The sequence below is a fragment of the Mesoplodon mirus genome (genome assembly GCF_964341445.2).
Source record: "Mesoplodon mirus genome assembly, chromosome: 3".
NCBI classification, from domain to species: domain Eukaryota; kingdom Metazoa; phylum Chordata; class Mammalia; order Artiodactyla; family Ziphiidae; genus Mesoplodon; species Mesoplodon mirus.
In genome coordinates this window covers 45,153,372-45,171,555 of record NC_138978.1, presented here as the reverse complement: position 1 = coordinate 45,171,555, position 18,184 = coordinate 45,153,372, and the positions used below count along the sequence as shown (strand labels likewise).

Here is an 18,184-nt window from a genome sequence, read left to right as displayed (position 1 = left end):
CAATATATCTGAGGATTATATATGATAATAATGTAGTTAGAAGAATGCCTGGCATATAGGAAACATTCACTGAATGTTAACTGCTCTTATCTATCAAGTGCCAACTTGGTAGTGTTAACTTATGCTGGAAATTCAGAAATTAATAAAACAGTATTCCTGCCCTCAGTGCTCAGTCTACTCTGAGAGAGAAATATGTAAATATATGATTAAATAAACAGTGTGAATTGAACACAGAAGTGAAGCCATTCAACCCAGGGTGAGGTACTTGTGAATGCCTAGACACTTAAGTTGAGCCTGAAAGTTGAGTGTGATTTTGCCGAAGGAGGAGTGATGAAGAATTTTCCAGGCAAAGGATAAAGTATATGCAAAGGCAGAGAAGCATGCAAAGCCTGGTCTGTTCAGGGAGCTGTGAGAGGGCTTGTAACGCTAGAGCATAGCGTATAGGGAAGGGGGAAGTGGGTAATGAAGCTGATAAAGTAATTGAGGGCACCTGTGCTAGGAAATTTAGACTTCATCCTGAAGATATGGGGAAATCATTGAAGGCTAAGAAAGAGGAGTGTTATGATGTGATTTTCATTTTAGAAAGGTAATAAGTCTGACACTATGCTTTTAACAACAGAAATTTGATAACAGTAGGATATAACTACAAAATCTCCATAAAAATAGCCCCACCCAAATCATTTGTCCGTTTCTTTTAGATGAAGTTTAAAGCACTTTTTAAAGTAGGACTAGTTTAACATATGTCTTTCCTACAATACCTGGCCCAGTGATTACTCATAGTAGATGTTCAACAGAGTCATTGCCTAAAACTAAGCCAAGGTACCAAGTGGTGCAGAACAATAAGTTCTATACCTAAGACAGATGATTTGTTCACATGTGTCTAGAGTTAGAAATCATTCCTCCACATTTCCTAGATACCTGGAAACCTGTCCAAGTATGTAATTCTCTTGCATTCTTACATTTAATGAAATTATTTTTATCTATGATATGAACTCCCTTTCCCATGTAAAATTTGAAATATGCTGCCATGAGACCTTTGACTTTAAACCTTTCATACTGATGTCAGAGCTAGTTTATGGCTTCTGATTTTTTTTGTATGTAATAAACAAATCAGTTACTCTTTCCTTCTGACCTTTTACTGAAGCTCCCCTTAGACTTATGAACTTTAAAATCTCATTAGGGTTTTATTCTCTACTTACTAAAAGTTAAAAATTAAAAAGGCTGAAACCAACATTTATAATGATTTTAAAGGGTCAGCAGACATTTTCTGTGAAGTGTCAGATAGTAAATACTTTCGACTTTGGAAGCCATATACTCTCTGTCACAACTATTCAACTATATCATTGTAGCACATAAGTAGCCATAGATAATTCATGAACAAATAGGCATGGCTATATTCCAGTAAAACTTTATTTACAAAAATAGGCTACAGGCCAGCTTTGGCCCAAAGAGCACAGTTTGCTGACCTGTGATTGAAAGTAAGCTTCCTCCTCCTGTCTTATCTGTCTATCTTCAGGAAGGAATCCTGACTGGAGAAGTGGCCCCAGAATGTAGTATCTAGATTTTATCAAAGACCATTACATCATCTCTGTTGCATGCGTGTACACACACACACATACACACACAAACACACATACCCACACACACACCAAAAAAATCTCCAGAGCATTTAGCTTGACTTTCCATGTAAAAAAGATAGGTCCTGGTCCTAGTACTTAACTATTTTTCTGCACCAGAGTAGATGAACTTTCCCCATTTATGGCTTTCCTGCAGGCAAAAATAACATCCCAACCACTTGTCACTTAAGCAGTATACATTACTTTTAAGCAAAGCTTCTTAAGCAGTGCTTTTCTAAATTAAATGTGCATAGGAATCACCTGGAGAATTTATTAAAATTCACATTCTGATTCAGTCAGTCTCGGGTGGAGCCTAAGATTCTACATTTCTGACAAGCTTCCAGTTGATTTCAGTGCTGCTTGTTCTTGGACCACACTTTTGTTAGCAAGGTTCTAAGTACTATTTCTGTTATTACAACCCAGTCATCCAAGGTCTTACCACTGGATCCACAGAATCAAGAGCTGGTCTTCTTCAGGTGAGCTGGCATTCAAAGCTGTGTTTGACTATGATGACTTCAGTCAATTTATTTGTTTATTCAGTTTGGTAGTTTCTATAGACCTAGAGGTTACCATTTGAAATGGTCCTTGGCCACTTATTCTTATCTTTCATCCATACTGGAAAATTCGAAAACATTATTTCTTTGAGTATTGCTCCATTCTTTATATTCCCTTCCAGTGTTCCTAGCAGATGCATATTAGGCACTCTGATTATATCCTCCATGTCCACTTAACTTCTCTATCATATCTTATTTCTCTGTGTCTCTCCATGTTGCAATTTAAGTAATTTCTTCAGGTTTCTACCGCTTTATTAATTCTCTCTTCACCTGTGTCCAAGCTGCTGTTTAATCCATACATTAATTTTTTCAGTATTATTAATCACTTATTTTCTAAAGCTATATTGAAGTATAATTGTATAAACTGTACCTATATAAACTGTCCAATTTTAAAAAGTTTTAACATATGTATACACTAATAAAATCTTTACCACAATCAAAATAGTGAACATATCCATCACTCTCAAAAGTTTCCTCATGAACCTTGTAATCCCTTCCTTCTGCCTCTACCTCCCAACCATTCAAGTCCCATGCACCCACTGATCTTTCTGTCACTATAGATTTATTTGCATTTTCTCAAGTTTTATGAAAAATTGAATCATACAGTATATACTCTTTAGTCTGACTTCTTTCACTCAGCATAATTATTTTGAGGTTAATCCATACTGTTGCATGTATCAATAATTCATTCCTTTTAATTGCTGAGTAGTACTCTGTTGTGTGGACATACAGCAATTTTACAAATTTTTTTTGATTCTAGTAATATTTTTTAATAGAAGCAGAATTCACATAGCATACAGTTAATTATTATAATGTGCATTATTCGGTGACATTCTGTGTATTCACAATGTTGTGCAGCCATCATCTAGCAATATTAACAATGCTACATTTAAGAATAATTTAACATTTGCATTACAACTTTTTGCATAAGTGCCTTTTTAAAAACAAGTTAAAGAAAATACAGCAAATAGCTCAGATTACACAATATTGTTCTTTCAGATTAGCTCATCTCTCTCTCTCTCTCTCTCTCTCTCTCTCTCTCACACACACACACACACACACACACAAGAATGCTTGAATATTCCACTATACTGAAATGCAATATTCCAACTGACCCCAATGCTTCATTCTTGTTAGCTATCCTGCATCCTAAAACAGGCTGCCAACATATAGAACAAGTCTAGTCTCCAACAGCCATTGTGCAATATGATGACTATAAAATTTGTGCATGCAAGGGAACTGCCTGAGCTTAGTACTCATCAGTCACTGAAACAAACACTGCAGATTTTACTTGATTCATTCTAAATACTGATGTGCCCCCTAGTCCTCAGTGGAAAGATTGTCAGTCTGCACTTTGATGCAGCCCTGTATGTGACCACCACCATCATCATCATTTTCATTTAGTAAAATGAAGCAGATAAAGCTAAGAATGGGTAGTTTCAGTTCTCACCAAATTGTATCTTCTCTTTATCTCCTCTGTCTTCACTGTTTTGAGAGTGAAGCTGGGTGGTCTCATTTAACCCTCAATTTATTTCAGTGCTGTCTTGGGTCTTGAGAGGAGCCCACTTTGTATTGGTTACCTTCAGTAACTGAACCTAAATCACTCACTTCTGAGCATACCTCTTCTTTTGAGTCTCTGAGATTTGGTCTTCATTAGAGAACTCAGGTCTGCAAACCTACTAATCATTACCTTAAAATTTACATAAAAGTCCCTGGTAAATGGCTTACTACTCTCATTCTCTGAAATCCTATGAAGGGGAATTGCTATGAACAAGGAATGGTTTGACAAAGCCCCTACTGCTGCTTTCAATAGTGTTTGTATTTTTTCACGTTTTGAAAAATCTGTTCACTTATTCATGAACATAATTGGAATATTTCCTAGTTTGGGGCTATTACAAATAAAGCTTCTATGAGCATTCATATACAAGTTTTTATATAGGCATATGCTTTCATTTGTCTTGGGTAACTACCTAGGACTAGAATGACTGGATCATATGGTAGGTATATGCTTAATTTTTTAAGAAACTGCCAAAATGTTTTCCAAAGTGGTTGTACCATTTTACTTTTCCACCAGCAGTGTGTAAGACTGCCAGTGGCTCCACTTTGTATGTCAACACTTGGTATGGTTAGTCTTTTTTAATTTTAGACATTCTAATAGGTTTATAGTGGTGCCTCATTGTGGGTTTAGTTTGTATTTTCCAAATAACTAATGAGATAAAGCATCTTTTCATGTGCTTACTATCCATATCTTTTATTTTAAATATTTATTTATTTATTTATTTATTATTCATTTATTTTGGCTGCGCGGGGTCTTAGTTGCGGCATGTGGACTCTTAGTTGCAGCATGCAGGCTTCTTGGTTCCGGCATGCAGACTTCTTAGTTGCGCCATGCATGTGGGATCTAGTTCCCCCACCAGGGCTCAAACCCAGGCCTCCTGTATTGGGAGTGCAGAGTCTTACCCACTGGACCACCAGGGAAGTCCCACCATATCTTTTTTGATGAAGTATTTTCAAATCTTTTGCCCAGTTTTAAAATTGTGTTCTATATCATTTTTATATCTAAGAATTTTTTAATATGTTCTAGATACAAGTCCTTCATTTGATAAGTAACTTGCAAAGATTTTCCTTCCAGTTTTTGGCTTAATTTTCATTATCATTTTCACCTGTCTTTAGTAGTGCAGAAGATTTTAATTTTGATAAAGTCCAAGTTAGATTTTTTTCTTTTATTATGTTTTTGCATCATATCTAAGAAATATTGACCTAACCCAAGGTCGCTGTTTTCTCCTATGTTTCTTCTAAAAGCATTATACCTTTAGATATTATGCTTAGGTCTATGATCCATTTGAGTTAAATTTTATGTATAGTATAAAGTAGGATTGAAGGTGTTTTTGTTTTGTTTTGTTTTGTTTTGTTTTTTTCCGGGAGGTAAAGGGAGATAATAGATATTCAGTAGTTCCAGCACAATTTGCTGAATTGCTTTTGCATCTTTGTCAAAAATCAGCTGATTGTATATGTGTAGGTATATATCTAGACTTCATTCTATTCCATTGTTCTTTTCTGTCTTACACTAATACCACATACAATTACTTTAGCTTTATAATGAATCTTGAGATCAAGTAGTGTAAGTCCTCTGAAGTTCTTCTTTTCATAGTTGTTTTGGCTATTCTAGGTCCTGTCCATTTCCATATGAATTTTATAATCAGTTTGTGAATTTCTAAAAAAAAATAATACTGCTGGTATTTTTATTAGAATTGCATTGAATCTAATTTAGAGAAAATTGACATATAAAAATTGACTCTTTTAATCTATGAAAAGGATATATGTCATGTTTATTTAGGTCTTCTTTAATTTCTCTCAGTAATGTTTTAGAAATTTTCAGTGTACATCTTTTTTCAAATTTATTCCTGAGTATTTCATATATTTTATGCTATATTATAACTGGCATCTTAAAAATTATAAGTTCTGGGACTTCCCTGGTGGTCCAGTGGTAAAAAATCCGCCTTCCAATGCAGGGAACTCAGGTTCAATCCCTGGTCAGGGACCTAAGATCCCACATGCTGCGGGGCAACTAAGCCCACACACCACAACTACAGAGCTCATGCACCTTAACTAGAGAGCCTGCGTGCCACAAACTACAGAGCCCACGTGCTCTGGAACCCACACATCACAACTACAGAGCCCACGTGCCCTGGAGCCTGCATGCCACAGCTAGAGAAGAGAAAACACACACCACAACTAGAGAGAAGCCCGCGCACCACAATGAAGAGCCCGTGCTGCAATGAAAGATCCCACATGCCTCAACAAAGATCCCGCGTGCCACAACCAATAAATAAATAAGCAAACAAACAAATAAATCATAGCTTTTAAAAATAATTATAAGTTCTGATTATTTGTTAGTGTATAGAAATACAGTTGCTTATTGTATATCAATTTTATATCCTGCAACCTTACCAAAATCACCTATTAGTTCTAATAGTTTTTTGGTAGAATCCATACGATTTTCCAGATCCCTAATCATTTTATCTGCGTAAAGAGAGTTTTTCTTCTTTCCTTTCATTCTTGATGTCTTTTATTTCTTTTTCTTGCCTTAGATTTGAAAATCAGTCATTGTGATTTACCATTCAGTCATCTCAATGGATGCAGAAAAATCATTAAACAAAAGTTAATCCATTCCTGATAGAAACTTTCAGTAAAATAGGAATAGAGTACAACATGATAAAGGGTATCTATTTAAAAACCTAAAAGCTAATATTTTGCTTACTGGTGAAAGACTGAATGTTTTCCTACTAAGATCAGGAAAGAGGCAGGGATGCCTGTTCACATCACTTCTATTCCAGATAATGTGAAATTCTTTCAATATAAATACTTAGAGATAGTACATAAAATATAGCAAAAATGTTAAAAGTATTACTCAGCATGTGAGAAAGAAAGAACAAAGAAGAATTCTTAGGTACCACAAATAAAGAGGAAATTAAAAATCAGCCCTGTAAATGGTGAAGTAATATGGAACCTGACTGGAGATTCTAGCCAGCCTAATAAGCAATAAGTCTCCATTCCCCCTCCCCTCTAATGTTCTCACTGAATCTGCCTATTCTGGCTACCTCATGTAAGTGGAAACATATAATATTTGTCTTTTTGTGTCTGGCTTCTTTACTTAGCATAATGTCTTTTAAGGCTTACCTGTGTTATAGTGTGTATCAGAACTTTGTTCCTTCTTATGGCTGAATTCCATTGTATGTATATACCACATTTTGTTTATCTGTTCGTCCATTGATGAGTATTTGGCTTGTTTCCACCTTGTGGCTATTGTGATTAATGCTGCTGTGAACATGTATTTGTGGCTATTGTGATGAATGCTGCTATGAACATGTATTTATTGACCATTTATATATCTTCTTTAGAGAAGCATCTATTCAAGGCCTTTTCTCATTTTTGGATTGGATTGTTTTTTCTTTATGTTGTTGTTGAGTTCTAGGAATTCTGGATATTAAACTCTTACCAGGTGTATGATTTTGCAAATATTTTCCATTCTGTGGATTGTCTTTTCACTCTCTTGATAATGTCCTTTAATACACAGAATTTTTTAATTTTTTTTTATTTTTTATTTTTTTATTTTTTTATTAGTTTCTGCTTTATAACAAAGTGAATCAGTAGAATTTTTTAATTTTGATGAAACCTAACTTATCTATTTTTACTTTTTAATGCCTGTGCTTTGTATCATACTAAAGAAATCATTGCCTAATCCAAAGTCTTGAAGATTTTTACCTATGTTTTCTTCTAAGAGTTTTATAGTTTTAACTCTTTAATTTTAGATCTTTTATTCATTTTCAGTTGCTGTTTTTGTATATGGTGTAAAGTGAGGATCCAACCTCGTTCTTTTCCATCTGGCTATCCAGCTTTCCCAGCACCATTTGTTGAAAAAACTCCCCTTTCTCCATTGAATGGTCTTGGCACCCTTGTTGAAAATAAATTTACTGTATATATGAGAGTTTATTTCTGGGCTCTCTGTTCTATGCCACTGGTTTAGGTATATATCCTTATGCCAGTACCACAACGTTTTGATTACTGTAACTTTGTAGTAAGTTTTGAAAATGTGAGTCCTCCAACTTTGTTCTCCTTTTTCAAGATTTTTTTTTACTATTTATGGTCCCTGAGTTTCCATGAATTTAGAATGGTTTTTTTATTTCTATAAAAAATGCCATTGAGATACACTCAATTGTTTCTTAAAGAGATTTAAATAGTAAGGGAAAAAATGTCTATTAATTTACCCATGAAGCTCCCATTTTCAGTTCTCCTCATTCCTTTGGGTAGGTCCAGGTTCTGATTGGTATTATCTTCCTTCTCCTTAAAGGACTTCCTTTAACTTTTACTGTCGTACACATGCTGGTAGTTAATTCAGTTTTGTATATTTGAAAAAGTCTTTATTTCACCTTCAATTTTGAAGATATTTTTACTGGGTATAGAAAGAATTCTAAGTTAACAAGTTTTTTTTTTTGTTTTGGCTTTTTCTTTCAGTGCTTTAAAGAGGTTGCTCCACTGTCTTTCTCATTTGCACTGTTTTGGATGAGAAGTCTGATTGCATTCTCATTTTGTTTCCCTGTACATATTATGTCTTTTCTTTTGTCTGATTGATTTTAACATTTTTCATTTTAATATTAATTTTATGCAATTTGGTTATGATGTGCCTTGGTGTAGCTTTCTTCATGTGTATTTTGCCTGATGTTCATTTACATTCTTGGATCTGTGGCTTTATAGCTTTCATCAAATTCAAAAAATTGTTGTCTATTATTTCTTAAAATAATTTTTCTCCCACTCTTCCCTGCACTCTATTTCCAGACTCCAATTACACTTACATTAGGTTGCCAAAAGTTATCCCACAGATAACTTTTCCAACTTCCTACCTTACTTGGGTCCAAAATGAAATCTTCTGGTTCCAGCTGGGCTTTCAGATTACCAAGATGGATAATCTGCCTGTCAGGTTCCATATTACCTCACCATTTACAGTGCTGATTTTTAATTTCCTCTTTATTTCTGGTACCTAGGAATTTTTCTTTGTTCTTTCTTTCTCACATGCTGAGTAATACTTTTTAACATTTTTGCTATATTTTATCTAGAAATATCTAAGTATTTAAATTGAAAGAATTTCACATTATCTTGGTCCATATCTCCTTAGAGACAGACCAGGACCATTTCCCTGTTTTCAAGGTCCTACTTATTAAGGCAAAGAACAGTGTGTGCATTCTAACCCAGGCATTCAGAAGAACAAAAAATACCATACGTATATATGTATGTGTATATTTGTGTATGCAATTGGTTATTATTTGAAACAAGCCTAACCACTATAGCTTGCTTCAATTTGATAATGTGAAACTTTGCATTAGCCCTTTGAGAATTAATTGATGATTACTAATTTTAAACACTACTGAGGAGTAACAAGTTACACTTAAATCTCATTTCTGGTTAAATTCCTCATTTAGGAACCATTTGATAGCTCATAAGATGTTTTCATTATTTTTAATAGACATTATTTTTAATGGGTTGTAGAGAAATCTAATTCAATGGCCATTGTTTCAGAGATGTAAAACTATACTGAGGGCTTCCCTAGTGGCGCAGTGGTTGAGAGTCCGCCTGCCAATGCAGGGGACACAGGTTCATGCCCCAGTCTGGGAAGATCCCACATGCCACGGAGCGGCTGGGCCCGTGAGCCATGGCCGCTGAACCTGCATGTCCGGAGCCTGTGCTCCGCAACGGGAGAGGCCACAGCAGTGAGAGGCCCACGTACCGCAAAAAAAAAAAAAAAAAAAAAAAAAACTATACTGAGCAACCCAGAATGCCACAGTGGAAAAAAAGCACAGGGTTTCAGGAGAGAAAGACTAGGTTTGAATACTAATTCCAGCACTTCTTAACAAGTTATTATACTACTCAGAATAGGAAAAATGCACTTAAATAAAAAATTATTAGTCTGAAGGATACTTAGGGGTTCCAGAACTTCAGGTATAAAACTGTTGAGCACTGATAATTCCACTTATTCATTTACCAAATAGGTATTGAGTGCTTGCCATATGTAAGATAGTGGCCTGGATGCTATAAGAAATACAGAGTCCTTTCCCTTTGGGAACTTACAGCTCTGGTAGGAGTAGTGAGACAAGTATACAGATGACTGTAGCATAAAGCAGCATGGGAGCAGTGACAAGTATGCTACAGATGAAAGGCTCCAGTGGAGGTTATCACTTAGTTCTGAGCAATCCAGCTTCTCACTTTACTATAACAAGGAGTGTTTTCATACCAAGTAGCCCAAGCCATAACCCAGGTAGCACCTGAAAACTATTCCTGAACCTGATCATCCAGCTGTTCTACCTCCACACAATCAACAAAGTATTTCTAATCACTTTGATGTGTCCTCTAAGATGCAGCAGGGGGAACCTCTGCAAGGACAGTATTTGTAGGACACAGGAGAAGTTCCAAGAGGCACATTTACAGTTTATGAGAACAAATTTATACATGAACTGTTAACCACAGCATCTGGAATTTTCTTAAAAGTCTAATTATACAGAATAATATGAGGGAAAGGCTAAGCAATGTTCTCTAAATCCCCAAATTAGAAATGACTGTGAATAGGACAGTTGGAGAGGCAAATATAAAAACTACAAGACAGAAAAGAAGAAATAATAGCCATTCACAAGCAACTACCAAACACGCAAGAAGCTATGACCATGATGAGTTTAGGAAAATTCATCATTTCCCTTATCCACAGCTCTCCCTGAGCCACACTTCTATCTGTGACGGTCAGAGAGAGCTGTGGATAAGGGAAAGAGCAATTAGATTGCCAGGAGAGAGGAGAGGAAAATGTCGGAGATCTGGATTCACATCTCAGTTCTGCCACTGACTTAATGGTCTTTTGTAAATTATTTACCCTCATATGATTTCAGTTTCTCCATTTGTGTACTGGCTTTGTTGGACATGTTGATATCTTATATTTCTAAAAGTATATGAAAAGCTGGTAGGATTTTGAGTGATGGAGCCAATGAAACAAGAAGTTTTCCAGGTGGAGAGTGACATTATTTAAGGAACAAAAGGAAAGTAACGCAAAACTTGAATACTGAACTCTTCACAATAAAATCAGTAGACTCCATAAAATAATGATGAAGGTGGTCCAAGCATGATTATCTATGTCTTACTCTATTAAACTGTGGCCTGCCTCTATAATCCCACTACTAGTGTGATGCCTAAAGTAAAATTGGTGCTTAATGAATATTTGTGAGAAGGAAAGGAGGGAAGAGAAATAGAAGAGAGAGAAGTGGGGAGGGAAGGAAGGAAGTTAGCTGGTTCAAGAAGTCCTCTCACAACAGGTGCCACATTTTGTGGCAGGGATCCCTGTATTTAATGGCCTTTCGTATCTGCAACAGTCTGTTTTAAAACAGAGCTGTTTACTTAGAATGCTTTTATAACAAACTGTATTTGTGCTCAGAGAGGGCTTCCAGCTGTGGTAGCTTTTAGAAGGTCCCTTTGTGTGTGTACATAGTGTCATAACGGGTCATTTCTGCCTAGCCAGTCAATTTCATTGACTCAGATAGGGCCAATTTATGAATGAGCTATATCATTTTCCTCCTTAGTTTTTACTCTAGACAATAAATGTTTTATGCCTGGAAAGACGGTTCATTTATTCAACAGATGCTTATTAAATACCTCCCAAAAGCTAGGCATTGTGTGAAACACTTGAAATACAGAGGTATGTAATATAGACAAGATCCCTGCCTTTATGGTGCTTACAGTGTCATGGGGGACTCTCACATTAAATAAATAATCATATGATAATTGATACAATTGTGATAAATGTTTTAAAGGGAAAGAACAGAATGTTACAAGAGAAATCTAAACTAATTTGAAAAGGTGGAGTCAGGAAAGTATGTTACAATTAAAATCCTAAACATCTTAGATATTTCCCTATTTGAAATGTAAAAAGATAAGATTACTCCCATAGGTTGTTGATAATATTAGGAATATCTAAAGTTGGAAAGACAGAGTTGTTCAGAGAGGCACAGATGCCTTAAAAATTCAATTCTTTATTTTAATAAATGACTGAAAAGGGAGACAGTGTTTACCCAAGAACACACAGCTTGCTACTAGCAGGGCTAGGAGTTGAACACAGGTCTTCGAATCTCCTCATTACCTCTCCTTGGTGACATTAAAAAATGAAGACATTATACATCAACTATAGATCAGCCATGGCCAAATGAACTATTAAGTGTCCAGTCTGTACAAGCTTGTATATTGAGCAGGCGAAGGTGTTTACAGAGTAAATATAAATGCAAATATAAACACAAACATACAGAATAAGTCCTATCAGGCTGATTGTATCTGGTCATAGTAAAACTGTAGTATATAGATCAAAGTAGGAAATACCCAGTTGGAATCAGTGAAAATGTCTTTAAAGGAATATGCTTCTGTTTCTTTAAAATAAAAATACTAATGGCTAAGTACGTCTCCAAGTAGGAGTTTTTAAAACCTGTTTTTATTCATGTGTCATATTACATGACACGTAAATTATCTTGACTACTTTGCAGCCTAAGTGGTCTCTCAGGTTAAACATTGTTCCTGATATTTTGCCCCAACATATAATTTCTCTGGCATACTCTTTTATCACAGATGGTATAGCAATTAGCTTCAGGCCAACAACATCTAATTTTTCCTAATCTTTTATTTGAAAGATTAGGAATCAATGAAATACTACTATTTATACCAGAGACTGTGGACTTAATGGAATCATTGAAACCAAAAGGAGTATGAGGCTTCAGGGAGAAGGCCAGTCTTGAATAGATATCAGAGGGAGTACCTAAGACAGTGCTGAGCATACAGTCAGCCTGAGCAAGCATATATTGAACTGAGGAGACAAAAAGAAAGAATTAAGTTAAACCATATGAAATTTCCATTTTTATAGGTCAAAACCAGTCAAATATCAGTAACTTATGTATGATTCAGCCTGTTGTGCAAAATGACCAGAAAGGGGGCTTCCCTGGTGGCACAGTGGTTGAGAGTCCGCCTGCCGATGCAGGGGACACGGGTTCGTGCCCCAGTCCAGGAAGATCCCACATGCCACAGAGTGGCTGGGCCCGTGAGCCATGGCTGCTGAGCCTGCGCGTCCGGAGCCTGTGCTCCACAACGGGAGAGGCCACAACAGTGAGAGGCCCGCGTACCGCCAAAAAAAAAAAAAAAAAATGACCAGAAAGGGAACCTATATTCTAATGTCAACAGGTGTGGGTATTTATTAAATTTAAGGACATGTATATTGGCTATACTCCAGAATGTAACAAATAAGAAATTCTGGTAGTTGAATTAACTTTTAATTTTATATGAAATCACAATTAAAATGTAGGCAGATGACATAATCACTTGACACTAAAAATATTCTAAAAGATCTTCAACTTAGATAACTTACATTATCCACACTTCATGAGTGTGAATGTTGTCAGGAAATACTCATTTGATAACCAAGCTTTAGTGGTGTGATGTGGACTAAAGTTAAGCAGGGTATTTTGCTTTCAGCCTCTTTCTGTGCTGACCAGATTACTTCCTAGTTCTTTACTCTCTCCCAGCCCTTAGTCCCAATGCTGATAATCTCCAAGTTTATCTTAGAAAAATCAGGAGTAAAGGAGAAGGGAACTAATCAATGAAAATGAACTAAATGTCAGGTACTTTGCTAGACAGTTTATATATCATTGCATTGAATTCTCACAACCCCATGAGACAAATGTTATTTCTTTTTTACAGTTGAGGAAACTGAGACCTAAAGAGATTAAATAACTTGCCCAAGGTCACACAATTTGTCAGTGGTAGACTAGGCTTCAAACATTCTTATTTTCACTATCTACTGTGCTACTCACCTTATTATTTGTTAGCTTATTTATATTGTACACTTTAAAAGTGTCTTGTTTAATTATAATACATTTACACAGGAGTAAGACAAGGGGATTATTATTGTTTTTTTCTTTAAAAACCAGTAATGTGGTAAAATGCATTGGAATATTTTCCTTTCTTTTAAGGACGAACGAGAAGCCAGAGAAAATGTGAAGAGAGAACAAGACGAGGCCTATCGCCTTTCACTTGAGGCTGACAGAGCAAAGGTAGGTTTGGTCAGGGGACTTCTGGGATAAAGAACTCAATCCTAAATAGTCTTTCATTATTTAAATGCCAGCCCTTTAATCATTTTGAAACCTAAGAGAGTTGGGTTTGCAGTGGAGAAAGCTAGTTTCAATTAACAGAAAGAATATAATTCTACCTCAGGTTCTTAAAGCATGGTTCATTTTGACAAGATACATTTTTTCAAGAATCATGAGAAGTGAAAACAAAAATGAGCCTAGTGTTTACTTCATTTGTTTTTAATCAGTCTGTGGTAAAATCTAGCAATGTTTAAAAAGCTCTTCAGGTGATTTTAATGTGCAGTCAGTGTCGAGAACCACTGACTTATTTAATGCTTCTTGAGCACCTGCTTCTGTACTGGGCGTTGAAGGAGAGGAAAATGAATGTCACTCTTTCTGCCTTCAAAAGAAGGCTCACATTGTGCTGTAGAGTAGATTCAGTCAAGGGCACAGATAGCTGGAACACTTAGGCAAGGATCCTAAATGTTGTAAGGGAAGCACTGAGTTCTGTGAGAGTTCAATGAACAGGATTTTCAGTGGAAAGTTTTTTCCAGCTTTTTTGGAGAGCCAAGAAATGGGAATGTACTAGGGAGGGTTTCATAGAAGAGATTGTGTATTTGAACTGGATAGAGAAAGGAGGGTAGGAGAGGAAGTAATGTATGCTAGCAGCAAGGGGCCAGAAAGCATGGGTTCAAGATAGAGGCTGATGTGAATAGAGTTTGATATTTGGGTACAGGGGAGGTGGCAGAAAAGACCAGAAAGGAAGACCAGAGAAAGGTCTGAAGGATCTTGAATGCTACACTACCCAGAGCTACCTAAATGTTTGAATAGGAACCCACCATGATCATAGAGGTATGCTTTGTTGTCGCTTTTATTTCCATCCTTGTTCCAGAGAGAAACACTTTCATTACCACAGTGTACCTCTGGGCCATGCTGAAAATGAACTTTTTTTCTTTTCTTTTTCTTTCTCTTTTTATTTCTTTTCTTTTTTTATAAAAGTAGGCCAGTGTTTATTAAGTGTTGGATTCCTTTCTCTTTTATCAACAGAGGGAAGCTCATGAGAGAGAGATGGCAGAACAGTTTCGTTTGGAACAGATTCGCAAAGAACAAGAAGAGGAACGTGAGGTAGAGCATAATTTTGAGAAAAGCTATTCAAATGCTAGGTCTACTTCCATTGCTAAGGATGTTAATATTTCCTACAACTTACTTCTTTCTACTTTTCCCAGATTCATTTTGATATGGAAGACTAATTTTCTTTAGAAGAATCATTCCCAAACTGTTGTGTTGAACTCTTAGAAAACTTGAACTTGTACTAGATTCATGGTTTTCTATTCTTTTCAATTCCTCTCCCCTTTCTTGCCTGACAAATACTCCCATCCTTCCTAAATATTGTCTCACCCAAAAAGCACAAAGACTGTATTTTCTCCCCTTTTCCCAGGCTTTACTTTACCCACCAAAAGACACTGGGAGTTACTTCTGCAACATCTTTCACTGGGCCCCTATATGTGAGAAATCCATTTAGCTTGGCTGATTTTTTTCCGCCCTAAGTTCAGGTCATGTCTGTGACAATATAGAGAATTTTTTCATTCACTCATTTGGCAAATATTTTTTTGACTACTTAGTGTGTGCCCAAAATCTTTTAGGAAGTAGGGATACAGATGTGGGCCTTCTGCTCCAGGAGTTGTAGTCTTGTAAAAATAGAATTACATACTATATGTAAAAGTTATTATAGAGATTTACCTAAAGTGCAGTGGGAAAAAGAGAAGGGGTGTCAAATGACTTCCTAGGATGACTCACAAAAAACGGCTCTTAGAACTTTTTTCTAGACATGGGATTAATGACAAGATTCACTTATAAATAGAGGAAGCCATCTAACAAGTGATAGAAAGACCTGGAGGGCCCTAACTTGGGCTGATGAAAACTCCATTAGTCATCACTCTTGGTCAGAGAATGCCACCTCGTAACTTATTCAACAAATTTTTTTAATTAAAGTATAGTTGGTTTACAATGTTGTGCTAGTTTCAGGTGTACAGCAAAGTGATTCAGATATATATATATATAATATATATATTATATATATATATTATATATATATGCTATACAGTAAATCCTTGTTGTTTATTTTATACATAGTAGGGTATATCTGTTAATCCCATACTCCTAATTTATCCCTCCCCACCTCTAACCCCCTATGGTAACCATAATGTTTGTCTTTCTTGGTCTGACTTACTTCACTTAGTATGATCATCTTTAGGTCTATCCATGTTGCTGCAAATGGCAATATTTCATTCTTTTTTATGGCTGAGTAATATTCCATTGTATATATGTAGCACATATTTTTTATCCATTCATCTGTTGATGGACACTTAAGTTGCTTCCATGACTTGGCTGTTGTAAATAGTGCTGCTATGAGCATTGGGGTGCATGTATCTTCTCAAATTAGAGTTTTCGTCTTTTCCAGATATATGCCCAGGAGTAGGATTGCTAAATCATATGGTAGTTATAGTTTTAGTTTCTTAAGAAACCTCCATACTGTTCTCCATAATGGCTGCACCAATTTACATTCCCACTCTCCCAGTGTAGGAGAGTTCCCTTTTCTTTACACCCTCTCCAGCATCAGCAAATGGTTTTTGAGCAAGAATTATTCTAGGCACTCTAAGAGAAACAAAGGATAGTAAGACATTCTCTGCCTGCAAGGAGAGATTACATCTTGTAGGGAAGATACAACATGTCTACAAGTAACAGCAAATCAAGGAAAAACGTGCTAAATAACATAAGAGAAATAAAAGCAAAATACTTAGAGTTCAGGGGCAAAGTAAAAATCTTTCACAGCTTTTGGAATCAGTCAACACTACAGAAGAACTGATATTTGAGCCAGGTCTTGAGAGATGTGTAAGATTTCACTGTTTGGAAATCAGAGTTTATTCATGTTCAAACACTTATCAGGTGCCTATCACACAAGTACGAAATACTATGCCTGACAAACTCTAGTATCTGTCCATGCTGAGGACTCTCAGTAATGGAAGGTAGAAAATATTTTGTTGAACATCTTCTGTGTATCAACTACTCTGCTACCTGCTTTACCTATGCTTACTCATTGACCATTAAAACAAGCTACAAGGGAAGAGATTTCTCTTTTTTTAAAATTTTTATTTATTTATTTTTGGCTGTGTTGGGTCTTCGTTGCTGTGCATGGGCTTTCTCTAGTTGCAGCAGGCAGGGGCTACTCTTCGTTGCAGTGCGCAGGCTTCTCATTGCTGTGGCTTCTCTTGTTGTGGAGCACAAGCTCTAGGTGCACGGGCTTCAGTAGTTGTGGCACATGGGCTCAGTAGTTGTGGCTCGGGCTTTAGAGCACAGGCTCACTAGTTGTGGCGCAGGGGCTTAGTTGCTCCGCGGCATGTGGGATCTTCCTGGACCAGGGCTCAAACCCATGTCCTCTGCATTGGCAGGTGGATTCTTAACCACTGTGCCACCAGGGAAGACCCAGTTAACTTATTTTTATTCTTCCCTTTTGAATGATATAAGAATTTTAAGGCTATGAATTTCCTCTGAGCACTGCTTTAAATGAATCCCAGAGATTCCAATATGAATATGAAATTTCAACAGTTGTTTTCTAGATATTCTGTAGTTTTCATTATATTTCCCCTTTTACCTAAGAGTTGCTTAATAGGGTTTTTTGTTGTTGTTGTTTTTTCTCCAAAGGGAGTGACACCAACTTTGAAAATTGTGTTGAGATTTTAGAGAACATATATCCCAATTTCTCTCACTCATGTTAATTGGGGGAAATTTTTGTTTTCCCTATTGATGAAAATTGGGAACATGGAAATGTGAAAGTAACCAGGAACACAATATAACTGTGAAGCTGAGCATGCTAATACCAGGCTTACTTGTCTAAGGAACCTGCCACAGTTCTAGGAACAAAAAGGTTTTAGTGAATTTCTGCCACAGGCAGGGACATCAGAGATCTTTAAACTCCTTCCACTGGAATATCTTGAATGTGAAACAACGTAATACTAGATTGAGAACTAGAGCCCAACTCTAGCCATGAGATCTCCCAACAGTTTACCACACCTGTTTGAGTCTGTGCCACATGTAGGTCCAGAAATGTGGACTTGGACAAATCTCACAGCAGTTTAGTGGCAAACCTGGAACTAGGACCATAGTCTCCTGCCCCCAATAAGCCTGATATTTTAATTTCTTTCCATTCCATTTTTTTATTGTAACAAAATACATGTAACAAAAATTTGCCTTTTTAACCCTTCTTAAGTACAGTTAAGTGGCATGAATTACATTCAGTCTTGCAACCACGACCATTATTTCCAAACATTTTCATCACCCCAAACAGAGTCTTTCCTCCATTTTGTCGTTAATATATTAT

At 36.3% G+C, this 18,184-nt stretch overlaps 1 protein-coding gene across 1 annotated transcript in view; it reads left to right on the top strand.

Annotated features, from left to right (window-relative positions):
- The window catches only part of FAF1 (Fas associated factor 1), a 486,072-nt gene that overhangs the window by 425,961 nt on the left and 41,927 nt on the right, over positions 1-18,184 (top strand). The window contains exons 16-17 of the mRNA XM_082614051.1: positions 13,711-13,791; positions 14,854-14,931. Of these exons, the coding sequence (XP_082470177.1) occupies positions 13,711-13,791; positions 14,854-14,931 (159 nt within the window). The remainder of the gene's footprint in view (positions 1-13,710; positions 13,792-14,853; positions 14,932-18,184) is intronic.